Source organism: Fusarium solani, assembly GCF_023522795.1.
Source record: "Fusarium solani strain SB1 chromosome Unknown bctg00000006, whole genome shotgun sequence".
NCBI lineage: Eukaryota > Fungi > Ascomycota > Sordariomycetes > Hypocreales > Nectriaceae > Fusarium > Fusarium solani.
The window spans coordinates 1453760-1478642 of NW_027072151.1; the positions used below are offsets into that span (position 1 = coordinate 1453760).

The 24883-nt window shown below is 52.8% G+C and overlaps 10 protein-coding genes across 10 annotated transcripts; 4 read left to right on the forward strand and 6 right to left on the reverse strand.

Annotated features, from left to right (window-relative positions):
* Positions 1 to 1405: 1405 nt before the first annotated feature.
* MRS44_010179 (uncharacterized protein) lies at positions 1406 to 5099 on the forward strand (the record flags this gene model as incomplete). Its single annotated transcript, XM_065620025.1, has 6 exons — positions 1406 to 1553; positions 1957 to 2248; positions 2558 to 2811; positions 2995 to 4349; positions 4399 to 4748; positions 5054 to 5099. 6 exons carry the CDS (start codon positions 1406 to 1408, stop codon positions 5097 to 5099), a joined length of 2445 nt encoding a protein of 814 aa, XP_065476214.1.
* A 233-nt stretch (positions 5100 to 5332) lies between these two features.
* On the reverse strand, positions 5333 to 7937 carry MRS44_010180 (uncharacterized protein; the record flags this gene model as incomplete). Its single annotated transcript, XM_046281279.1, has 2 exons — positions 5333 to 6025; positions 6075 to 7937. The coding sequence occupies 2 exons, from the start codon at positions 7935 to 7937 to the stop codon at positions 5333 to 5335; spliced, it is 2556 nt and encodes an 851-aa protein (XP_046131375.1).
* A 421-nt stretch (positions 7938 to 8358) lies between these two features.
* Positions 8359 to 9177, reverse strand: MRS44_010181 (uncharacterized protein; the record flags this gene model as incomplete). Its single annotated transcript, XM_046269937.2, has 1 exon — positions 8359 to 9177. One exon carries the CDS (start codon positions 9175 to 9177, stop codon positions 8359 to 8361), a length of 819 nt encoding a protein of 272 aa, XP_046131374.1.
* Positions 9178 to 10139: 962 nt separating this feature from the next.
* MRS44_010182 (uncharacterized protein) lies at positions 10140 to 11568 on the reverse strand (the record flags this gene model as incomplete). The annotated part of the gene is made up of 2 exons (XM_065620026.1): positions 10140 to 10637; positions 10825 to 11568. The coding sequence occupies 2 exons, from the start codon at positions 11566 to 11568 to the stop codon at positions 10140 to 10142; spliced, it is 1242 nt and encodes a 413-aa protein (XP_065476215.1).
* A 1048-nt stretch (positions 11569 to 12616) lies between these two features.
* On the reverse strand, positions 12617 to 14084 carry MRS44_010183 (uncharacterized protein; the record flags this gene model as incomplete). Its single annotated transcript, XM_065620027.1, has 2 exons — positions 12617 to 12826; positions 12882 to 14084. The coding sequence occupies 2 exons, from the start codon at positions 14082 to 14084 to the stop codon at positions 12617 to 12619; spliced, it is 1413 nt and encodes a 470-aa protein (XP_065476216.1).
* A 933-nt stretch (positions 14085 to 15017) lies between these two features.
* MRS44_010184 (uncharacterized protein) lies at positions 15018 to 15782 on the reverse strand (the record flags this gene model as incomplete). The annotated part of the gene is made up of 2 exons (XM_046281278.1): positions 15018 to 15086; positions 15141 to 15782. 2 exons carry the CDS (start codon positions 15780 to 15782, stop codon positions 15018 to 15020), a joined length of 711 nt encoding a protein of 236 aa, XP_046131371.1.
* Positions 15783 to 18930: 3148 nt separating this feature from the next.
* On the reverse strand, positions 18931 to 20215 carry MRS44_010185 (uncharacterized protein; the record flags this gene model as incomplete). The annotated part of the gene is made up of 4 exons (XM_046278606.2): positions 18931 to 19791; positions 19855 to 19997; positions 20054 to 20076; positions 20139 to 20215. 4 exons carry the CDS (start codon positions 20213 to 20215, stop codon positions 18931 to 18933), a joined length of 1104 nt encoding a protein of 367 aa, XP_046131370.2.
* Positions 20216 to 21499: 1284 nt separating this feature from the next.
* Positions 21500 to 22024, forward strand: MRS44_010186 (uncharacterized protein; the record flags this gene model as incomplete). The annotated part of the gene is made up of 1 exon (XM_065620028.1): positions 21500 to 22024. The coding sequence occupies one exon, from the start codon at positions 21500 to 21502 to the stop codon at positions 22022 to 22024; it is 525 nt and encodes a 174-aa protein (XP_065476217.1).
* A 16-nt stretch (positions 22025 to 22040) lies between these two features.
* On the forward strand, positions 22041 to 22804 carry MRS44_010187 (uncharacterized protein; the record flags this gene model as incomplete). The annotated part of the gene is made up of 2 exons (XM_046281277.2): positions 22041 to 22062; positions 22116 to 22804. 2 exons carry the CDS (start codon positions 22041 to 22043, stop codon positions 22802 to 22804), a joined length of 711 nt encoding a protein of 236 aa, XP_046131369.2.
* A 576-nt stretch (positions 22805 to 23380) lies between these two features.
* On the forward strand, positions 23381 to 24537 carry MRS44_010188 (uncharacterized protein; the record flags this gene model as incomplete). The annotated part of the gene is made up of 3 exons (XM_065620029.1): positions 23381 to 23425; positions 23677 to 24288; positions 24496 to 24537. The coding sequence occupies 3 exons, from the start codon at positions 23381 to 23383 to the stop codon at positions 24535 to 24537; spliced, it is 699 nt and encodes a 232-aa protein (XP_065476218.1).
* Between the last annotated feature and the right edge of the window lie 346 nt (positions 24538 to 24883).

Here is a 24883-nt window from a genome sequence, read left to right on the forward strand (position 1 = left end):
AGCTTTCCTTTCACTGCGTGAGATCCAAAACCTGGAATAGCTAGGACAAGGAAACGAGAACGATGGAAGTAGAAAGCTTGTGTGGGGAACCTGAGGCTTTCTCTGTTCAGGGTCCTGGAGCTTGGGAATTGTCGTGTGATGAGCTTCCCCTCTGAACTTGAGAGCAGGCGTTCAATGGGACAGGACAATCAGCAGCAGCTGAGGCAGAGACGGCCCGTCAGCCCCTGCGTCTTACTTGGCTGACTCGTCGTCATAGGTTCCATTGGTTGGTAGGGCCCTTGCTCTCAGCTCTCAGCACGAACGCCAGCACCTTGATCCGGGAACCCAGGCTGTGAGGGGGGATGCGCTTGGTCAAGCACCAGTACAAAGGCGTTGGCTTATGCTCTCCTCAGGGTGGTGCATAATATGTGATAACAAAATAGTAGATAAAATATATCTAAAATATTACTTCTCTAAGATATCTTTTTATTAATTTTAGAAGCTTTGATATAGATCTATAATGATGCTTGAGAGGAATGAAACTGCCTTCATTGTGTTCTGGTGTCCCTTAACCGGGATGGAGGGGTCTAGATGTCATGAGTGAGCATGGGTTTCTGCGTCTTACCTCAGATGTCGCTGCTACTGGTACTTATCAATGTACACACACGCAGGTTGGCAAACGTTGCGCGGAGAAACATGGAGCTGCATTTGTTGGCCATCTCGATCCGGGCCGCCACACCTTAAAAGTAGCTCATTGGACCGTAGTGATGGGTGACCACGCGGGCCATGATGCGTAGATTAGATTTTGTCCAACGTTGGCTTTTTTCGTATTGCATCGCTGTGTACTCTTTGATGAGTGAGCAATAGTAGTTCAAAGATGAATAGAGAGGGAAAAAGATAAATGCGACAATTACTCAATAGGTATGCGGCAACATCACCAGTCGCCGCCATCATCATGGATTCTGTACAGAACCAACAAGTCCTGGTACAGACAACCAAGTAGGTCAGCCTCATATGACGCCAACGACTTTTTTCCCCATCTTCTCACAGCCTCGCCTTTTTCCCATCCCGCGCCAATGGCGATCATCTCCCCCTCTTTTTCCCGTCTTTTCCATGTCTCGGATCCTACCAGCCCGTTGACGAATGCATTTTCCCTCTCCTGCTCTATTAAGTAGCCCCGATGGTCGCTTCTTCTCCATCGACTTCTCGATCGCCAAAACGGCCTTGTCATCAGCATCACAGCGCGGTCAACACCCGTATGAGGAAAAAAAAAAGGGGACTCTTCTTTTTCGATAACCCGTGTCTCGTGGTAGCGGGCAAAGAACCAGATCGGCGGAGAGGTGGGATAATGTAGGGTCCCTTGTCGCTGTCGAGTACTGTCTACTTTGATCTGTTGTTTGGCTGTTACATCGTGATCTGGGCTGTCATGGATGCAGTGAGGCCATTGGCTGTGTGGTGCCTCGATGCGAGTGCGAAGGTTGCCGTTGATAGCTCGCTTCCCCAACAGCCATCGTCAACCTCGATGCTTCTTGTTGGACGAGAGGACTTGGTCGGACGTTGGATGGTCTTTTTGGGTTCGGTGTTTTTATTCATGATATGCTGATTTAAACCTCTACCTTTTTGCTGCACAAAAGCGATCCGCGGCGTTGCTGTCAACGGCCAACTCGCATCGTTTGCATAGAACCGTTGGAGTAAAAAAAAAAAAAAAAAAGCATTACAATTTATCCAACGTCATGAGTGTCCCACGTCCCAGATTGCTATCGTCATTCGTTTTTTGAAAACTCATGTTATGCTTGTGACACTGAGGAGAGCTAGGGCCTGAGAGTTGTGCCGAGGACTTCCCTCTATCGACAACTGGTCATAGGGAAGAATGCACGGGACGGGATCATCATTTGGGGATGCCAGTCGAAAAGCGGAATAGGTTTTGACATATTTGATCTTCTAGTTAGTCATCTTGAGCAAAACTCAACAATTCAGAGCAGCAAACACTCAAACTCACTGGCCAAAGACCAGAATCTAGACCCCCAAGCTACGCTACGCAGGGTCCTCCTCCACCTCAGGGACCGGACCCCAAGTTGAAACCTCCAAGTATCCGGTACCCGCCAGCGACTCTCCCACATCCACATCCACATCCATCCCCATTGGTATCATCACCCCGAGCTGTGACGCCCTTGACTTTTTGGCAAAGACGATATATTTCGGGACCTCGCGCGTGCTACAAGTATCCACCCCCTCCTTCTCTCCGTGCCTTCGAAGCCGTTCCGGATTGGTAAGATTTTCTTGATTGTATGACGATCTCTATCCTTGACGATTGCTTCTTTGGCCTGCTGAGGGCTTGAAACAAGACACGCCGTCCTCTTTTCTTTTTCTTCCTTTCCTCTCCTCTCCTTTCCTTTCCTTTCTTTTCTTTTCTTCTGCTGTCAAACTCGCCCCGTTCATATCGCATTAGACCCCTCATCTCGACTCTATCCCATCTCCCCTGGTCCTTCCCCTTGTCAGCTGTCAGTCAGCTTGTGGAGGCCTGTTTAAATCGTATCCATCCATCACATCACATCACCTCGCACCCACGACAGCGCAGCGCATTCTCTGCCTTGATTCCTCCTCCTCCTCCTCCTCCTCCGCTATCGCCCTATATCCACGGCAATGCTGCGCTCCTCACCTCCCATACGATCCTTGTAGCATCTCCCTCACGCAGAATCCATGTCTATCTTGTATCCGGCTGGTCCCCGTATACTGGACAATCCCGCGTCCTCCTCCATGCGCTCGAAACGAAGTCAACGGTTACGCGAAGACATCACGACGACGAAGCCCTGAACAACCACGAAGTCATCTGTTTTGGACAATTAGCGGACGAGAAACGACATAGATCCCCATCGAGAGGCGCACCAGTTTAAAATACCTCCCCCACCAACACATATCATATCGAGGCTCGCACCTTATTAGAGAGTTTTGATGCCACGATAAGAAGAAACAACGAGAAACGAATTCGAGAAGACACGGAAAAAATACTCATAGTTCGTCACCCCCGAGAAGAAGACGCCCATGCCACCAAACGCCACGCCGCAGCAGCCCGCGGCCAGACCCTCCCCGGTCCCGGCCCCGAACCGGACCGCGAACCACCGGACCCCGGCCGATCGCAGTCAACGACTCCTGCTCCGACCCCTCGGCATCGCGATGTCGCCCCGCGCGACTTTGTCCGGCTCTTTCAGTGCCGAGTGTGCTCGTTGCCCCTGCGCGAGCCCGTTAGCCTCCCATGCGGCAAGACCATGTGCCGACGTTGTCTCCCCGAGACGCACCGTCGATCAAATATCACCTACCCCGCCGCCCCGGACCGCCTCCGTGGCTTCAAGTGCCCCTTTTCCGACTGCGCGAGGGAGCACGCGCTAGACGACTGCGCCGTTGACGTCGTCCTTAACAAGACGGCCGGGCACGTACGCGACGAGATTGACCGGCGCAAGCTAACGGTCCATGGGTCCACGAGGGTCGAGTGGCCGGATCCATGGGCTGCTGCTGGTATCACCTCGATGAGGGAGGACGATGCGTATTCAAAGGTGATACAAGGAGGAAAGGTGGTTGCGACGTATTCCCTCGCAGAGGAGGGCGATCTGCCCTACGACACCGACATCACCTACAGCTATATCCCCTCACCTCCGACATCGCCGTCACCAACCCCAACCGTTGACGATGATGACGATACCAGCCTCGTCCGCAAGGCGCAGGATGCCACGCGGGCTGAGATGGACTGCCAGGTCTGCTACGCCCTCTTTTACGATCCACTGACGACACCCTGCGGCCACACGTTTTGTCGCTCTTGTCTTCATCGCATCCTCGACCACTCACGATATTGTCCCATCTGCCGTCGCCCCATGGCTATCAACCCCGTACTCAGCCAAAACTCTTCACCATCCAACGAGACCATCACACGCATCATCGAGGCCTTTTGGCTGGACGAGGTCCATGCTCGAAAAGAGGCTCTTGATGCCGAGCGCGCGAGTCAGATGCAGGACTTTGACCTCCCGCTCTTCGTCTGTACGCTATCGTTCCCCCTCATGCCGACATTCTTGCACATATTTGAGCCGAGATATAGACTCATGATCCGTCGAGCCCTTGAGGGTGATCGTACCTTTGGCATGGTTCTCCCAAAGAGACCCCAGCACCCCGATGATGTTGACTTCCACGACCTGGGCACGTTGCTGCGAATCGTCAACATTCAGTACTATCCCGATGGCCGGAGTCTCATTGAGACGGTTGGCCTGTCGCGCTTCCGTGTCCGCAACCACAGTTACCTCGATGGTTATACCGTCGCCAAGATAGAGCGCGTTGACGACGTCAGTCTCGAACAGGAGGAGGCCATGGAAGCTATGGAAGCCGTCCCTCCCACGGAGCAGTCCTCAACCGGAGAAGATACCTCCATCCAAGGCGACAAAGATTCACAAGATTCACCCTCATCAGCTTCCCCCTCCAGCCATCGACAATTTACCCATGCCGGCCTCACCCGAGGACATTGACGCTATGTCGACACAGAACCTCATGCAGTTCGCCTCCTCTTTCGTCGCCCGGATGCGCGTCCAGAGCGTTCCATGGTTGACAGAGCGGATGCTCACTATCTACGGCGAGTGTCCCGACGATGCCGCCATCTTCCCCTGGTGGTTCGCCAGCATGTTGCCGGTCAAAGACCTTGAAAAGTACCGCCTTCTAGGCACATCGAGCGTGCGAGAGCGCCTCAAGATCTGCTGTTCATGGATCATTGAATGGCAGACATCTCGATGGTAAGCTACCCCTTGGCCAGAACTCTCCCCTGTCACATCACAACCAACCGTGTCGTTACGCCTCTTGCCCCCATGATGATGCCCTACGATTCCAATCCAATCCATCCATCCAACCTGCCGTCATGACAGCAAAAAGAGGCCTGGGCTAAATCAAACGACGTCACCCCCTCAGGACTAAGCTGATTGACGGCCGATCAGGTCTCTCCACGGCTGCACAATCCTCTGATTGACTGCGACTGCCCTTCTACTTCACCCTCGGCATGCTTCTGCAACTGCTGCTTTTGCTCTGCTACTCGGCTGCTCAGGCACTACACAGAGAACAAGACTGCTAAAGAGAGACGTGTTGTTTAAAATCTATTCTTTACAATCTGACACGAACAGGACGATCATGACACGACAGATAGGGTGAGGCTGGGAGCTACAGAAATGCATTATGGCATCACACCACAAGAGGCCCCGGAAAGGTGTTAACATATGGGATGAGATATTAGTTTGGGAGGCATATAGCCATAGCCATTGCTGTACAGTGATTTTGCGGATACCAAGTTCATCTATACTAGATACATTCGTCTTCAAGACTTGCTTCACCAGACGATTCCTCCCTGTGTATCCACGGCTGCATTAACATCTCCCCAAGCAGGCACACCACCAGGAGTCTCAACCCATGACCCAGGCATAACGTTGTCGGGCTTATCCTCATCATGGCCCTTGTCACTCTTGCCCTTGTCACTCTTTCTCGAGTCGGGCGAAACCTCCTCCACCACGCGGTCGGTAACAACGTCCCAGCCCACCACGTTGTTGTCTGCCGCCGGGCCCGTTGTGCTGGGAACGGTGTCTTTCTGTTCCTCCCAGGTTATGTTGCCTCCAAGATGAGTATCGTTGCCCCAGTGATCATCACGCTTCTTTCGAACTGTCCCGTTGCTTCCGTTTGACCCCGAGGCCCATTTCTGCCCGTTGTCTTCTTGTTTCCCACTGCCCGCATCCCAGCCATTGTTCCCGTTCCCATTCTGATCCTGATTTTGATTCTGATCCCGCCCCCAAGTGTTGTCGTTCTGTCCACTTCCATTCTGGCTGTGGTCAGGCACCGGGTTCCAATCAGTCTGGCTATTCTGCTGGTTGTTGCCATTTCCATCGTTCCATGTTGTGACATTGTTGTTCCAGTTGTTCGACCCAGCGCGGGCAGATCCATCACCCTTGGAAGCAGTGCGTGCACCATGGCTGCCATAGTTTTTGAAGACAGATCCTGCCCGCTGGGGAAGATAGGGGTTGTTCTGGCCCTGATATGGTGAGTCAAGCCCAGTGTGATGTCCACGTACTCCAACTTACGGTAAGGCCTGGCGGCATAACATTGTTCTGGCTGGTCTTGTCCTTGTCTTTGCTGGGTGGGAGAGCAGCGTTCTCCGTCCCGTCCATGACTTGAGGGTTGACTTGTACCCCATGGCCCATAGGGAGGGCCGGAGGAAATCCTTGAGGACCACTCACAGTAGGCCATGCGTGTCCAGGCATCCCTTGGGTGATAGGCACATGCGCATATCCCTCCTGTGGTAGCATGGGGTGGTAGTACTGATGATACGGCGGGTACTGACCATAACCTGGTTGAGGCTGGGGCTGGTTGAAGCCATAGTAGAAGGGGGTCTGAGGCACAGGAGGCATGCCAGGAGGTGGTGTGCCACTGAAGGCGTTGTGCGCCGGATGGAGATAGCCATGGTTGTTTCCAGTCGGGGGGCCTTGGTGCTGCCTCATGACGTTGTTTTCTGGATCGTAGTAAGCATTTGGTACCGGGCCTGATGGTGTCTGAACGACTTGGGCGTGGATCGGCTCAATGAGTCGAGGATGGCGAGGATGCGGCAAAAGCAGACCTTGAGGATAGCCTCCCCAGAGAAATCCATTCTGATGCCTGGAATTCTTGAGGACCATGCCCTGCGGCGCTGCGTTTTCCTTATCCCCTTCCTTCGTCCTGTTCCCCTTTGCCTTTTTGTACTTGCCTTGGTTCTCTTGGTTCGGAGCTTCGACAGCCTCCTCGTCTTCAGCTTTGTCTTCTGGCTGCTCAGGTGTTTTCTTGGCTTGCTTCCCGGCCTTCTGCTTCCCTTTGTTTTTCTGCTTGTTGCCTTTCTGCTCTTGTTTGTCCTCCTTTTCGTCTTCGTTCTTGGGACTATCAGCCTTGGCCTTGCCTTTGTTCTTCTGCTTCTGCTTCTTTTTCGGCTCAGGTTCAGGCTCGCTCTCTGCTTCTGTTTCGTTTGCCGAGTCAGAAGGCTCGGCGTCAGTCTCCGATTCCTCAGGCGTTTCGTCCTCCTTCGCGTCCGACTTGGGGGACCCTTTCTTCTTCTTAGGCTTGGGGGACTCAGCTTCCGACTCAGATGTCTCGCCTCCTCTGGTTGACTCCTCGACTTTGGTGTTCTTCTTCCCTTGCTTCTTGGGTTGTTCCTTCTTTGGCTGCTGCTTTTTGGGGGGTGACTCTGGTTCAGACTCTGAGGTCTCTTCAGCAGATTCAGTGTCCGTCTCGGGCTCTGGTTCCTTAGCCTTCTTGCCACCCTTCTTTTCCTTACCACACTCCTTCTTCTTGGGCTTGGGGGGTTCTTCGGGTTCAGAATCGGAAGGCTCTGTGCTAGGGGAAGTGCTATCTTTGCTCTGTTTCTTGCCTATCCTCCTCAATATCTCTCGCCCCTTGGTGCATCGCCGACACTCACAAGTAGGATCCGGGTCCGAGTCCCAGTCGCTTTCGGCGTCGTCTGTCACTGGCTTCTGCTTGGCCTTCTTCTTCTTTTTCTTCTTGGGGGATGGGGCACTGTCTGAGTTCTCTGCGTCAGAGTCACTGGCGTCCGAGCTCGAAGCATTATCCGACTGACTCGAGTCTGATTCCGGCTCTGAACCAGAGTCGGACGCTTCTTCCGATGCTTCCAGGGGAGTGGGAGACTTCTTCAAAGCCGACTTGGGGGTGTCTTCGAAGCGAACCCTCTTAACAATGGTCTTGGCTTCTTGGGGAGGCGGGGTGTTGCGTCCGGTGCGCGGGTAGGTGATCTTGATGGTGTCTTCTTCAGATTCGTCATCTGTGGTGACTTCGACTCTGACGACGTCGCGCTTCTTCGGTTTCTTCGGTCTCTTGGGGATGGGTCCGAGGGCGGACTCGATGGTGGTTCCAACTACCCATTCGCAAAAAAGCGACGGGCGTTGCTTCTTACTATTCGCCATCATACAAAACTGATGTACCCAAGCGAGTGGAAGAAGGTTGAGGCGATAGGTTTCGTTTAGGATGAGGGGCAAAATTGAGATGGATGAGGTTTTTGGTTTGCAGGCGAGTAATTGAGATTGGTATGGCAGTGTCGGCAACGGGAAGCGAGTTGAGGGTGACAGCTACCGACAGCTACCGACAGCTGCCAACAGCTGCCAGGGACAAGTCGAGCCCCGAGTGGCCAACTCCCTGATGGTGGGATCGGCTGCTCAGGTGGAATGAAGTTGGCAAAGGTTTGAGTTGGCGATGAAGATGGGAGATGTAAAAGAGTTTATTGCAGGTAGATGAAAGGTGGAGTTGAGAGAGAGGAAGGTGCGAAGTTGGGTGAATTTATCCATCCTTCCTTCCGTTTCTGCCCTCGCTAGCACCGAGAACCATCATTCACAACTTGTGCTTCAACTTCTTCTCCTCCCACTCCTCATTAATAATGATATTCTGCCAAAACCTCCACGCCGCAATAGCAACTGCCACCGGAGGACAGCCAAGCAGGAACCATGACCACCAGTCCGGGCTCGTCTTCCTCATCGCCCCAATCGCCTTGTCCAGCTGCTCCCTCAGCTCCTCTTTCGTCCCGTCGTTCCAGAGCACCACTCCCTTTCCCTCTCCTCGCTCCTCGCACCGGCGTGCCTTCTCCCTCACGTCGGTCTGGCTGCGAACCCGGTTCTCGGCGTCTTCAGCGCTGAGGTGCGGGTCGCGTGCACGTAGTCGTTGCATCTGGATAGCTGGGTCGCGGACTGCCACGACAGCCGTCACGCCGCAGAACCTATCGAGGCCGCTCTCGAAGAGGAGGGGAATGTCGAGCACTACGGCCCAGTGACCCCGGAAGTAGCACCCGACAACCATCTTGAACATCTCCCACCGCACGGCCGGGTGCACTATCCCATTAAGAACTGCCCTGTCCTTCTTGCGCTCCTCGGTGTCGCCGAATACACGGCGTCCCAGGGCCGGTCTGTTCAGTGGTCTGCCCTTGCCATCGGGACCGTTCTCGGGCATATCCTCTGAGGGCTCAACGAGAAGATCAGGCGTCGTAGGTCCAAAGTGCTTCACGATGGCATTGTATCCGCGAGTACCGGGCTCCACGACCTTGCGTGCCAGGATGTCAGCATCCACGATTGGGAGCTTGAACGGCTCAGAGGCAAGTATCGATGAGACTGTCGATTTGCCGGTGGCAATCGAGCCCGTGAGGCCAATGAGAAGCATGGTTTCGAATGTCCGCCAATTGATTGAGTTGGAGGTGAAATGAAATAGAGTCTCTTTGGATGAAGTGAGGTTGAATGATGATCTGATAGCCGCTGGTGGGATGATGCAATTACCGAGGCTGTAACAGCTTGAGAACGCCAAGCTCGAACAAAAGCTGGGGAAGTGGCTGGGGTATTCGAAGCACGTAATCAAGATTGGTTGACATAAATAATGCTTCAATTTCGACCCCATTCTGCAGCATAATGGAGACCTTATTTTGGTCGAAAATTTTACCCTCATGGTTGCATGCCGCATCCGACGACATGTGATGAACGTTACTTGAACAATTGCATCGTCAACACAGCAACTTAGATCAATGATATCGGGGAATCCGATTGGGGCCATAGCGGTAGGATTAATACAGCACAGTAAGTGCAGTAGTCCAAGAAGTTTTTCATCTCAGAGGCATCATCACGCCAGAGGCGATGCGATGCGAATGCCATGTCCATCTCAACAATCGAGGTCCTTCCACAATCCCATGCCACTATCTCAGAGCCATTGACCTCAAGCCCAGCATCCTCCATGCTTCATTTCAACCACCAGTGTGGATGAGTCACATCTTCCGGGTAGGGATCCGATCGAAGTTGAAGGTGGCAGAGACAAGGGTCTTTGAATGCAAATAGGTAGGGTTTCTATCATCAAAGGTCAGTTGCTGTCGCATGAGAAAGGTCGAGTCCACGTACTTGAGAGTCACCAAAAAGAACGAGTATCAACCGTGAATAAGGCTGTTCCATCAGGTATATGCCGAATGAGAGTCGACTAGACAGAGTCAGCACAAACCCTCGACACCGGAGTTGTGAACCTCACAGATATTCTATAGGTGTGCGCCAGTAGGGACGGTCCTTTCGTATCGGGTACGTCTGCGATTCACATCAGCTCCAGGCCACCAGCAGCACAACACGGATACTCACAGGGTGTGCCATCTAGCTAGGCAGGCGAACGGCATAGAACCAACCCTCATCGGTCACGTACCAGCGACAATCACCCATGTGATCAATGGTAAATCGGTTGCGCTGGGTCCAGTTGCCGTCAACCTCACGAACATAGTAGAAACGGGAAGGGTCATCATCAGCGGGCTTGAAGTCCTGGGGCTCGTAGAGCCTGTTCTCGTGCGCGAACTGGATCTGGCGGAGCTGCTCCTCGCCAGCAGTGCGGCCGATACCAGTGACATCGGGGATGTGGCCAGAATTACCTGCAATGATGGGGACTGCGCCGGACATGGCAGCAACCCCACCCGCCATGCCGACCGCTGGGACGGCGCCTGCGACGTGCTGGACCTGGGGCACATAGTGCTGCTGAGGGGCATGCATGAGGACAGGCTGCTGACCCATGGCCGGCTGCTGGACGAGGTAGGGCTGCTGATGAACGACATAGCTAGCATGGGTACCAGGCTGAGGAGCCATGGCACCGATGACTGGCTGCTGTAGAGACGTTAGCAAGTGTTTATTGAGGCTGTCAAGCGAAGAGAAAGAGAAGCATGGATGGCTAGACCGCTTGGCGATGCTCGGTGGACCACTCGATCCAGGTAGAGCAAGAATGAGGGGGAGATTCAACAAGACCACTTGCATAATAGGTGTAGCCATTCAGATAAAATGTCTTTGGCAGCACCACGGTAGTGCATGCAGCGGTGGTGATGGGGGCGGGGGCAGAAACAAAATGAGCAGGAACGGGAACGGGAACAGAGGCAAGAACAGAAGCAGGAGCAGGAAGACCGACTTGAACACCAGCGAGTCCCCCATCAAAGCGAGGCACGTAAACATGTTGCATGGGCCCAAACGTGGTGTCGGGGACGGGAGGCTGGAAGTGGACGCCGTTGGGAGGCGGAGCGGCATTCTGATAATCGCCCATGGTGTTGTTTGGGGGGCCGACGCCGATGTAGGTGACTGTGTTGTGTGTGCCTGTGCCTGCGGGCGCGTTGATGAAGGATGCGGGATGAATTTGAGGATGATGTTGCTGAGGGAGAGAAAAATACGCCGCCTGCTGAGGGGGAGGGGAGATGAAACCACCGGGGCCGGTCGGCAGCTGGTGGCGGAGGCTCTGCGTCGGGTTGGCACTTGTATGCCACTGCAGCTGGCTGTTTGCCGCGACACCGAGCGCAGGGAAGCTCGTGGGCTGGTTATCTTCGCTCGCGGTGACCGCAGGAGGAGTCTTGGGCGCTGCCTTGGAAGAACCAGTGGCAGTGTTGGCGTTGAATCCTCCGCTGGGCGAGCTGGCAGTCGTGTATCCCGTGATGTTTTGGCCCTTGAGGATGCCCTGGGTTTCAAAGTGCACTTGGCGAGGTTCGGGAGTCTTGGGAGGTCGGCGAGGAGGTCCCTTTGGAGATTTGGAGTCGTTGGTGCCTGCCGCGGCCATGGTTGCACTCTCTTATGCTCGAGTCTCTTCGGAGAGGGTGGATCTTTGTCGTTGGCAAAGGCCGTGAATCAGGCCCTTGTGAGGCTCGAAATTGTAGCCTCGAGGCCGCGATGTAGGAGGAGAGAAAGGTTCAGGTTTCAATGCCTCAGGGGTAAAGTCGAGAGAAGGCCAAGCGACTCGAGTGCCCTCAACCGACCAAGTGCCACTCAAATTGAGGCCGTAAGAAAAACAAATGTGCTCTCGCTAGGCAAAACAGGCCTTGTAATGCATTCTTCACTGCTTCACAGCTGGCAGCCAGCCGGCACAGTTCACCTTGGCAATGGATCCATCACGGAAGCCCTCCAGCATTCACCGAGGCAACTCCCAAAACAAACAACACGGCGAGTGAATAACAATAAAACATTACAGTAAAAATAAAGAAAGATTCATGCTCACCACTTTCTGTAGCTCCCAGCTCTGTCCATCGTGCACCCAGACCGACTGCTCCGGAGCATTGTGCAGGTTGTCGTAGGGATCCTCGTATTTGGTCCAGGTCCATGGAAAACAGGGAAGGCACATTTTCGACAATGATCCTTAATCGGTTGGTCTGTGATAATTGCAACTGTCGTCGCTGATTTCGAGGGCGCTGCTGTGGAAATTGAAGTTGAGAAAATGAAGTGTGAACCTTGGCGGCCTGATCCCGAGTAGAGGAGAAATGGGCCGTTCAGCAATTGGCATCATCAGTGTCCGCTATTGGCACCAACCACATTATCCTCTGATCTAACAAAGCCTCTTTTAAGGGTAACACATCTGATAATCATTACCTCGTATTGTTTTCAACATGAAAAGTTGCCTGACATCCATCGCAGTCCCTCTACATTCGACAACCACTTCTACACAGCCTCTCCCGAACAGTCCTGCACAATCAAGTCCATTCGTTTCCTCCATCTTCTTAGCTTCCTTCCATTTCTGTAAGTTTAAAGGTCGCTTCGTCGTCCTTAGGCGGGGGGCTCGATGCCGTCCTGATCCCGACAATGTCCAGTTCCCCCCATTTATGTCCGACATCTGTTCAGTCCAACGGCTTCCGGGCCTGTTCCAATGCCTGAATAAACCGCCTCCCTTGTCGCTTTTCTTGATCGCTATGTTGCGCTAGGAGCCCATCGACAATGTCGAGCTGCTCCAGCGACAATTCTGGTTCGCCAGTAGCGGTGTCGGGCGGGAGTCCATCGTCGAGTTCGTCGATGTCGGGCCACATCCGTCGTAGTCGGATCTTCCAAGGCTGTTCTCACGTTAGTATAGGTAGAGAATTACATAGGGTAGTTGCAAACACTCACTCGAACAACAACTGGGTGCTTTCCTGCACGAACCCCCTGGACGAATTCATCAAAGGACGCCTCTTTGAGCCCTTTCCAGCGTTTGATGTCGGCCGGCCCCTGCGCTGGGCGGATGTAATAGTTGACGTTGTGATTCAACTTGAAGACCCAAGCATCCATCTCACTCCCTTCGCAATCCACCTTGAAGGTAGGTTTGTTCAGTTGATCGAGCAAGTTTTGAGCTTTTTGCATCGCCGCCGCAGTACCGCGCAGCAAGATCCGCTCCAGCTTAGTCCGTACCAAGTCCAGAATATGTTCATCGTCCTCGCTTTTGGAGACAGACCAGCTCTCGAGTCGCGACAGAAAGCCTTGGAGACTGATGTCGAGTGGCATATTGACCCGTTGAAAAATCATTTTGCCGTCGACGGCAAGGTCTAGGACGATGACTGTGTAGTAACCTGGCAGGAGTGTCCTTCCGTCGGCCAAACGTCCTTTGGCTACCAGGTTGACTTGTTCCGTGATCCCGTACTTGTGTCTTACATCGGCCCACTTCATCGGCGGCAAGTCCTTCTGTTCCCAGTTCTGATCCCACTGATCTTGACATTTGGTCTTGATCTCCTGTTCCAGAACAACCTGCAGCCGGGGTAGGATATACTCTTTCTTGGACTCGAAAATCTCCTTCATTTCCTTGCCCCGTCGCTGGAGATTATCCGCAATGTGTTGCTTGTCCCGTGGAAGCGGCGTGGAGATGTCAAAGGGGATGAACCAGGTGCGGTCAAACCCATCAAACAAACTATAGCCTCTCTGCTGGGGGACAACGCCAGCCCAATGGGGGCTCCAGAGGGGAGTTGCATCTCTCTGACCGGTGGTGTAAACGACGGCGGCCCTCGCTCTCCAGTGGTCAAGGCGGTACTGGATCATGTCTTCGGCGAACTTCTTGACGTTGACGCTGCCGCTGCTGTTGCTGCTGCCGCCTTTCGGAGCTTGTTGGCCTCCTGTCTTGGGCGCTTTCTGTGGTCGCTTCGAGTCCTTCGTTGGCGGTGGGTTCAGTGTCTCTGCGTTTGTGGGTGTAGTCTCAACATCAGCAGCATCCGACGGCCGCGTCTTTCGAGCCTTCCGTGAAGTAGAACCTCGATCTGCACGAGCTGGGCGGGGCGCTGCATCAGGAGGTCGGGACTTGTTCGAGCGCGATCTTGCGTTGGTCGCCTTGCCGTTTGTATCCATGTTGGTAGTGTGGGCAGATGGGGATACCGACAACGCCCAGTTCGGTTCAACAAGGTAAAGACGAGAAAGAGGCGATAATAGCTCGATTGCTACTCCATAGGAATAAAGGGTGAGGTCGATGCTTTTTGAATTTGTTGGGATGGCAAACGGCAGACAAACAAACACTGCAGTCACTATCACGGCAGGAGGCAGGTGCGGCATCGCACTGCCAACGCACTGCCATAGCCCGAGCAGTGCCAAACGAATCTGAGTGAACTTATATTTTGCCTAAGCTTAGGGGCCTGTTTGACAATCGGCATGTCGATTTTACATACAAAGAGAAGGAAGTGTAAGAGTTTATTTAGATATTAGGGAGAGTCTTATTATATATCTTCTAAGATTAGATAAAATCATCAAGATATACTTATATGTTTTGCTGAGGATAGATAGGTAGCCTTAGCTAGGTATATTAAAGTTGGTGTGCTGAGTACGCTCTTCATTCCGTGCATCAAGTGCCAACATTGGATCAGATGATTCAATCAATCCGTTTGCTTCTCGATTCCAATGGCTGATCTCATACTCCACTGCTCAAGTGCAACTGCGCAAGTTCATACAAAGTGTATCATGTAAAACGTGTTGAAACCATTCTTTTCATCAAGGACCAGACGCCAGCCCCCGTTGGTCTAATGCTCGCTGACCGAACCTCATGTAATGTACAGTTGTTAAACCCATGGGAGGAGAGATGTCCGTTAACCATGCTACCAAACTCCACCCAACGCTGTAGCCCCAGCATATACAAGGGAAACGCTGCCCCGTGGCCCGTCTCCGGCCCGCGGCCTCCTCTCCCTTTTTTTCCAATAGATGGATGTCTTTCCTCCCATCCGCGTGTCCGCAATTAGAACTAACCGTCAAACCGGCCCGGCGCCAGCGGCAAATAAAGATGTCATAACGTTATTACAGAGTCAGCTCCTCAGTGGGGGCGGAAACAGGCTCTGGGATGGGGAAGAAACTTCGTCGCACAACCTAGATGGTCATTAGAAACGAGACGCCAAGCAATGGGTGCAGAGTTGTACTTACAGCCCAACCAGCGGCGACAGAAGCCACAATACCACCAGAGATCATCATAGGTCGAATACCACGAGTGCTCTTGAAGAGCATACCACTCAGCGCACCAGCCAGGACAGTGTTGCCGGCGTCGTGCTTTCCGCGCAGGCTGCCAATCAGGGAGTTGATGCAGTTGTAGATAATGGCGACAACACCAAGCGAGTTACCCAGGAAGGGACCCCGCCTGGTGACCGAGTTGAGAACAGCGTTCAATCGCAACTTGGGGGGCTGACCGGCCGACCTCCTGAGACCCTCCTGCAGACCCCAAGCACCTCCGACACCCAGACCAGCCAGGTATGTGACGCCGGTACCGTAACATAGGTCGTCTGTGAAGCCGCGCGAGGGCAGAACTGATTGGCCACCGGGCAGTTCGGACAGGGCTGAGTCTTCGAGGGAGATATATTCGAGAGTGTCTCTGTTGAGGCCGGCGAGCGGGTGTAGTTGTGAGGGGTCGGCAAAGGCAGAGCTCTGCAAAAATGACTCGACGCCTTGTCCCTCGGTGGGATCGAAGGAGAGATGCGCGGGTTCTTGTGTCGTCTGAGGCTGGTGCTGCTGCTGCTGCTGAGAGTGAGGGGGCTTGTTGCCGCCCGTGAAGGCGTTCCAGAGAGAAGTCATGACTGCGAATGGGGGATCGGGGATGCGAGGAGACGGCGCGTGCGATGGAGAATTGGAGGGGGCACAATCGGCGGGCGTTGAAGAGTCGCAAGGTTTCTTATCCGAAGCTCGGGGGAGTCCCTCCTCAATGATGCCGGCTCAGAAAATTTTGGGAGCCACCCGCCCAGTTGGTCCGTGCACGCCGGATTCCCCGACCTTCTCTGGCTTCACGTGACTACGGCGGGCTTGGGCCATTGACCCGAGATATCAGATCGCGGAGATGGTCGGGGGTTCATGGTCCGTGGATGCGCGGTTCGAATCACGAAGCGTGTAAATGGATTTGACGTGAGGACGGGTAAAATTTCTGCTTGGATTCATGACGCTAACTTATGGCGCCGCCAGCAAAGTGAGCCTCAAAACGCCTCTCTCGTTGTCTGTGCTCTGCAGAGAAATACCTTGACAGCCAGAGCGCGGCATCAGGGTTCTCCGACGTCGCTCAGCGACTGAGATCCGGTAGCAAACATGCAATATCACAGCATCGCCGCAGTCAGGCTTGACAAATGATGAGCTGAGGAACACGCTGAGCGATATCGCACTTAGTTTGTTACCGATGCTTCATTCGCAACCTGGTCGCGGGCTTGGCGCAAGAAAATTCCCATGCCCCACGATGATTCGTGAATTTTCCGCGTCGCGCAAAACGTCGACAGGATTTACCGTCAAAGGATCTCGAGGCAGGGAAGCACGAGTGTCGTTCTTCGCGACACTAAAATCTACGTAGAAACCAAATCTCAAGATATGGTATGTTGTGACCACCCCACAGTCACAAAACCTTAAAAGGTCTCTTGCGGCTGAATAGGAAAGAGTGTTCACATTTCTTCTTGGTGGCCGGGAACGGTGGGAGAGAGACTGAGGAGAGACACTAACCCACAGCAAGCCGCTTTCGCGGAGCCGCCGTTTTAAAGTAATATTTCACATGACGGTGAAGTATTACCCCAATGATGACTGAAGAGAAAAGAAAATCAGGAAGGGTCGTCGGGAGGAAGGGATTTTATAGCTGAGGCTCCTGGGCCAAAATGCGCTAGTGAGTTTTTGGCGGGGCTGTGTTATGTAAGCCGCCGAGCCCTCCCAACCTCCTCCAAGAGAGATTGGACCTCCACTGTGAGGGTTCGAGTTACGACGTCGCCGGCAAAGTTTTCTCCTGTTGGTGGATATGGTTTTGCATTACGGAGTAAGGATCCAATTTTCTGGATACCGTTTGCTGAGATTGTGTAATGAGAACTGTGGAACGGGATCCTGTACATCTCGTCACTCAAGAATTCTTGCTTTGCTGCGTCGTGATACCCAGAAACCAACAGCCAAGAAAAATGTCAGAACGATGGCCAATTAAGATGTATACATACTCAAGCGTGAAGGCTAACCATGGCTGAAGCAAGTATTTTCTCTACTGAGTCTGATATTGGCCCATTATGTCGGCTTTGTAGACAGTTATCCCAGTCCTCTAGGGTACCACACCAGTATGAAGAGAAAACCTTTCATCAACGAGAAGAAACATATGAACCACTAGTACGCCTCGTCACAGTATCGAAATTGAACGGGGTATTGGCTCCACATTATGGGCTATGGCTTATGTTGAGGCTGTTAGCTCCATGTGAATGAAGAATCTTCACTTGATGCTTGTCTCGCTTCCATGAGGCTCTCCACCCAAACACATGCCGTCAACTGCATACCATAACGAACAGAAGAAAGAAGAAGTAAATGTTTGGCAAGATTTATGTTGATTTCTCGCTTGGCGCCATGTTGTTACTTGCTCCAGCGGAGTGGACATCTCGCGGCGAGCCGACAAGTCCACATGTGCCATCTTCTGGTCCTTGACTGCCTTGAGGAGGAAGTCGAAACTTTTCAAGGGTGATTTGATGAATCGACAGCGAGCGTTAGCAAGCTTATATTTGGGTTAATTTATTGGTATAATCCACCTCATGATTACGGAGGCGCGTTTGTATGCTCCCGATGCGAATATATGCCCAAGTGAAACCGAAGACTACCACATACGACCATACCCACCGGAGAACTCGGGATCCCGTCCGCTCTCCCATAGATAAGCCGGTGAGGGGCGGATTAGTAGTTGGGTCGGTGACGACCAGCGAATCCCCGCTGTTGTATGTTTTTGCACTTCGAAGCGATTTCTCTTTTTGTTGTCTGGCCCTCTTTTGCTCCTTAGGTCAACTGGACTACTCTCCCACTGCGCAGGGAGGGACGTCATGTTCTGTCTAGTGTCGCGTTGTGAACTCATCGCACAAGACAAACCATGTCGAAGAGCCCGAGGACGTCTCGAGATGCCATTTGTGCTCTTCCAGCCTCCGAGTACCCTGGTAACTGTCCTTCTGGCCCAACATTGGCCTTGGTTGGAGTTCATTCCTTCTTCTATGCTTCATTGTCTAACAATGGCCATAAAGTAAGATAAAACGATCTGAGTCGAGGCATGGTTCTTCTGAAATCTCTTCTAGTTACTTGTTTTCATTCGTGAAAGCTTTATCAACTCTTTCTAAACATCCACGAACTTCGCTTATTCTCGAATATCCATGCTGGTCCGGCAAAAGATACGAATATCTCAAATGAGATACCCAGCCAAGTTAGCTTGTCTCATGTCTACTCCTGGATTCACCTAGGTGGCACCTCATGAGTAGGATACCCACTCTCACGCCTCCCACGAGATCCACGGCACCCTGATGAACGACAAAGTACGCAGGTGCTTACTACATCTTCAACAATGATGCTTGTGTCCTCTTGAGTCTATCGACCAAGCCAAGGGTGACGCCAACTTCACAAGTTCGACCATCCACATCAACCCCAAAGCAGCACCGCGACTAAACAGGTTTCCCATGCGCAATAATCGGTATCTTCTTTTTTCGTACCTATAAAGAACTCTAACCTATGGTTGATGCTTTCAGAAAACAATACACATCTTGCAAACTCCTCCGAGTAACCCAAACCCAAACTCGCGCGCAAATTTTCCCCGTTTTTATTTTACCTCGCGGTAGCGAACGCCTTTCATATTCCCGTTCTTTACATGCCCTAGAAAAGTTTAAGAGAAAGAGATAGTAGTAAAAAGAAAGTAGAAGCAAAACAAGAAACTGCCGTCTGAGGCGTAGACTTTCAAGGATGATATGAATCAGGGGTAGACAGAGTCGCCCCTCTGAAGCAATGGGCGTTGGTCCCAGCGATCCTCGTCAATGCTCTGATCATCGTCGTACTCTTCTTCGTCTTCAATGGGGTTGTTGTGCCTTGGGCGACCATCAATGTCATTACTCTCGGGGTTGCTGTACATGAAGTACTGGGCAAAGACGCCGAGATCGAGGAACAGAGTAACGAGGCTGCCAGCGAGCCAGCTGAGGTTGACAAGGATGTATCGTCCGTAAATGTGACTGGCCTCACCGGGCTTGCAGTGTTCGTGCTTGCACTTGGGCTCGTAGGCGAAGATGGAGAGGACATAGGTGATGTTTCCAAGGCAGGCAAAGAGGAAGAAGAGCATGCTAAGCCCGTCCGTCGTCTTGCGCCGCCAGTTGAGGATGAGCTGGGGAAGGCGAGAAGCGATGTAGGCGACAGTGCAGAGATATCCAAAGATCTGGCCAAGAAGATTGAATTCCAAAGAATCCTGCTTTTCGCCACCAGTGTTGTCCTTGTCGCCAGAGGCCTTTTGGCCGAGGAACCATCCAAGAACGCCGGCTGCGATGACCATCATGACGATGATGGTGTTCCAGACGATGGTTTGAAGGACAGTGGGTTCTTGCGGAGTGGCATCTTCAGCGATATGCGGAACAGCTGGCGACAGGCCCGACCAGTCTGAGCCTCGGCGCTCGTGGTGATGATACCCGTTTGACAGTAGACCAGTGCGCTCATTGGGTTCGCCTGGGGCCGGGTTGGCCGGTTTCGGAGCGTGGGCCGGAGGGTCGCGCCAGGTGAATCCGCGATAGTAAAAGCACTGACCGAGGAGGACGAGATCGGCGATCGTATAGTAGATGGCAAGAATGATCTAGAGAGCAGACGGGTCAGCAATTGACATTCGGGCGAGGGGGCAATCAGCGCGAAATCGTACCATGGTCGGCAGGACGCCCTGCAGGACAGCACCTAGAATATTGAAGACATCGCCAAGTAGCCAGACGATGATGAATTGGATGGAAAGGGCATCGGCGCTGCTGCGTTGGAAATTCTGGATGATCTGAGGGGAGAAGACGACGACTGGACGAGGGAGTCAGCTATGCTCGAGATGGTATGAAGGGAGGCGCAAGACTTACCCCAACAGGCGATGGAGATGGAGCTGTAGAGAAGGTCGAGTCAGCTACTGCATCGATTGAGATAAGATGGACGGAATGTACTAACCCACAAATGCCCGAGATGGCTTCAACATCGAGGTTGAGGATCTGGGTGGGCGGCGTCATGGTGCTGAACCAAGTCATGATGACCCTGGGCGAAGGATCGCAGAGCTCTGCAGCTGCAGCAGCACCCTAGCTTGCAGCAGACACGTCCAGCCAGGCCGATCGATGAGTGTCGTTTGCTATCGTACTCTGTCGTTCCAGTGCATTCGTCGCAGCTCAAAAAAAGATCCAACCGTTGTAAGGCGTAGTTGAAGGTGACGTCGAAGCAGGTTTTAAAGGGAGAGAAGAATGTTCGGGGGGTGTGACTCGGAAAGAGAATGGAAGACTTTTTCCACAATCGCACGCACGTTCGTTTGCGGTGCAGGTGCCAATTTTTTTTTCTGCAGTCCGGTCGCGACAGGAGCTGGAGCCTCCTTCCAGAAAATGGATGGTCCACGTGCCACCAAATATAGTTCCAAGGTAGCGGCGCAGACGTCACCGCACCTGGAAAGAATGCGGGGGAAGCATGCACTAGCGACATGCCCTGGACTTGGCCGAAGGTGCCCTAAACCTCGCCTGGAGCATGTGCTGAAGAAGGATTTTCCAGGGGACCTCGGTGAGCCCGGGGCACCGCGGAGTGGCCCGACAGGCGGGAGGTGCAGATCTTGGCCTGTCCGTCCTGGGGCCTTTGGATGGCCAATGCATCCATGCTGTGCCAGGAAGGCTTGAGTTATCAGTTTGACCAATTGAAGCTGTTGAATAGATTGGCAAGGTTGCGCAAACAATTTCTTTGGGTTTATCCTGAGACGTATTGGCTGCGTTGAAAACAACGCCTGTGAGATCAAACAATGTAAATGAGGCAATTGGATGGCATCATGACGATCTCCCAGAGCTTCAGGTTCCCCGGCTTACAAGTCTGTTACAGCCTCCAACTCTCGATGGAACAAAAGCAACAAAGAAACCAATCATGAAGCAGACCATATCAAGAAACTGACTCATCACTCAAGCTTCATCCCGCTCCGCAATCATCCCGCTTTCGCCGCAACGCAACGTGGGTGTCTGTAAGCAACAGGTACGGAGCTGTAACCTCCCCTCACCGCTGGCCCACAATAGATCCCAAACAACGAGCGGACCCTAGATTGAGAACGGGTACTTCGGAGTACAATCCGACGACCGGTTTTAAAATCTCGCCTCTTTTGCTGCAAACACCATCACCAAGTCATTGACTGCGTTGAGAGAAAGACTCAAGTTGAGATTTGATATTCATTTCACAACTTTACCCTTCACACTACTCTCACTGGACAACTCTACCCATCAACACCCTCACGTTACACGCATTACAAATCCATCCCAGCGCCTCCGCGCAAGCCATCTATCCCACGTCCAATGCCAGCAGACGCCCCGCTGTCCGAGCTGCCCATCATTGCAGCTCTCCAAGACGACGACTCGATGCTGACTCGCCGCTTCGGAAAGGAGGTTGTCAACTACTATGCCGGTGGCCGCATCAACCGATACTCATTCCTCCGCGCTGATGCTGCGTTCCTGCGGAAGGCTGCCGTGAGCCCCACCGCCCGGTACTTGGCCCTCAACGACCTGAACCCTCTTGTCGTGGATAAGAAGAAGCTTGCCTATCTCACATTTGATGAGGTTCAACCGTTGGTCGGCCCGGACCCGTTTGGTCTCACTGAGGATGAGGCTATTCAAGCATTCGACTCGGCTCAGACCAAGCCTCTTATCGTATTCCTCGGCATGCTAGAAGGAGATAATGAGACTGATCATATCGCTTCCGGAGATCACGGTGATATCAACGGCCACCCTTACTTTGCCGTTGACATCACCCCCCAAGGGAACCCATGCCGAAAAGGCGACGAGCTTCTTGGCGGACCAGGAGGGCAAGGGTCTCTCGCTTGACAAGAACCCCCGTGCCATGTCCCATAACCCCGACGCTGGTAAGCCAAATCCGATTAACCTTTCTATTACACAGTTGTTAACGTTCCTGCAGCCGCCCTGTACGCCCAGGCAAGGTCTATTGTCGACTGGAACGCCCGGAACCCATTCTGCGCCGGCTGTGGACAGCCAAACCTCTCTCTTCATGCTGGTTACAAGCGAGTCTGCCCCTCAACGGACCGCAAGGGCGGTGCCAGCGGCGAGCCTCGAGGTGACTGTCCTACACGCCACGGTGTCTCCAACGTTTGCTTCCCCAGAACGGATCCCACCATGATCGCTGCCGTCGTCTCTGCAGACGGTAAAAGACTCCTGCTTGGACGCCAGAAGCGTTGGCCCCCTTACTGGTATAGCACTCTTGCTGGCTTCCTCGAGCCTGGTGAGTCCATCGAGGAGTCTGTGCGACGAGAGGTTTGGGAGGAGAGTGGTGTCCGTGTTGGACGGGTTGTCATTCATTCGAGCCAGCCGTGGCCGTACCCCGCAAGTCTTATGATTGGTGCCATTGCCCAGGCGCTCCCCGGAGAGGGTGAGAAGATCACCCTGAACGACAAGGAACTGGAGGTGGCAAAGTGGTTTGAGATCGAGGAGGTCCGCAGAGCTCTTGAGACAGGGACGAGTCCCTTGGGAGAGGCTGCCCCTGAGGGATACAAGGAGGGAGATCTTAGACTGCCACCTATCCAGGCTATTGCCAACCGGTTGATTACTGCTGTTGTCGAAGGTTATTTGAGCGCGGCTCCCAAGATCTAGGAGCTAGTCTTCCCAGATACATAGAATAGGGAATATAGAAGCGATGAAGTATGACTTATGCGGACTGGAGCAGACGGTTGGTACACCCCTATTTGACATAAAGGCTAGCTATGCTTGGTAAATTCTTATGAGTATCTCTTCATCACTTTATGTTAAAATAATCTAAGAAAAAGAAAAAGGGATCTAAGACAAGGGATAATCCTTGTAGTTTCTTAGGTTAGAATAATCAATTCTCCTGTGGGCAGCATAGCCTCTCATGCTTTTGGGGCGGGGTTGGACAACGTTCTCACGGAGCTCCTCGTCAATAAGCGTGATTCGGCTACCTTAACTTCTTTCACTTTCACAATATGTAGGGGCCAGTTAGGTAATCCCCTCATTCCCCAAGGGCCCCCAGGTGCAGCCAGCCTACCTGCACGCGGTGGTGATGAGAACCGGCTGGGATCACAACGATTCAGCCGCTCACCTGCCCTTCCAACTCCGAGGCTCCGTCCCATCGCACCTCAAGGAAGACGGCGCGTTCACGATTCCCGCTGGTGAAGAGGGCTACCAAGTCACGGAGGCATCGCCTGATCCTCAATGGGGGGTGGCTGGTCTTTGTCCGAGAGAACGTTTGCGTTCACAGTAAGTTTCCTATGCCTACGCCCAATCCAAAAAGGCCAGCAGCTAACTGACGCGTTTACCCAGCTGCTGTCCCTCGATCATACTACCAACTTTCCCCTGCCACGTCGCACGGCCCTCACCCCGGACGTGTTTTCCAGTCCCTCAGCGTCAGAATGGCAGCCGGCGGGCGCCGCGTTGGACTCTCTACCCAGATGACCGTTTCCGTTGACAGGAGTGGTACATCCTTTGAACGATTTCAAAACTCTTTCTAGGCGACTCTCCAAAGCAGTGCAAATTCAGTTCAGCTACGAGAGTTAGAGCTCCAAGAGGACTTTGGCCAAGCGATACTTGGCACTGTCAACAACCGCAATATTCGGACGGCTATCCTCTCCGGTCTCCTCCCTGCATTCAGACAGATACTCGACAAGGGCCCAAGCTGGAACGCCAATGACCTCATGGGCCTCAGTTCGTTGTCATCTACCTGGCCCTCTCGGGGCTGTGTTGGCATTTACCTCCGTCTCTACACTCATCAGGATATGGACCACCAGAATCTCCACGTCTTCGCCATCTACATCAGGCACACTCGCAAGTTTCAGAAACGCAACCAATCTCATCTCGCCACGGTTCGAAACGGTACTGAGCGCCATTACCAGGTGGCTCGAAAGTCCCCAAAAGAACATCGACATGTTTTCCCTGTGTGTGTTTGGACTGGCACCGAGGCAGTAGATTTACCACCGGGAACGCTCCATGCTGCAGAACAGACGCTCATCTCATTCTTTGGGTCGTACCATGCCTGCGTGCCTCATATGACCGACCGACTCAGGTCCAGCAAGTTCGTTCTTGAGGTCACCAAAAGGGTGGATCACTTTCCGACAAAGGAGTCAGTAAGCAACATGCTATATAATGTCTTAAATTCTATAAATTCTTTATGATATAAATCTAAGAAATTATATAAATTTATACTTCTCTTAGATCTTTCTTTTCTTTTATTATATATGTATTAAAAATAATAATCTAAGATAGAAACATGTTTTTATAAGTGCCTTTAAATATTTACTTAACTCTTATCCTAAGATATAACTAAGTTAAAGGCTTACTCCTACGTAGCCCTCATCACGGCCGCACGCAGGTAGACTGCACCCAAGAGCCCTCAGGGAATTGAGGTAGAACCTCCAGTTGCCCACTTATGATGGAGGTGCACTGCTTCGCTCCAACATCCATTATCAACATCGAACCTCTCCCTGTCCGTCCCCAACAGCTTCGTAAAGCGGCATGGGCGCCGGAAAAGATGATTGTCAGCTTCAGTGGCCGTCGCGGCGTAACAACCGAAACGTTCTGCCCCTGAGAAGGGGTGGCGGGGCGATGGTTGGCATTGAGCTCCTAAGCATTGGTTAGTATACTTAACTTAAATGTTAGAAATAGGTACTTGCCCGCATCTTGCTGGTCTGTAGATGTTTCTCTAGCTTGTCCTTCCCACGG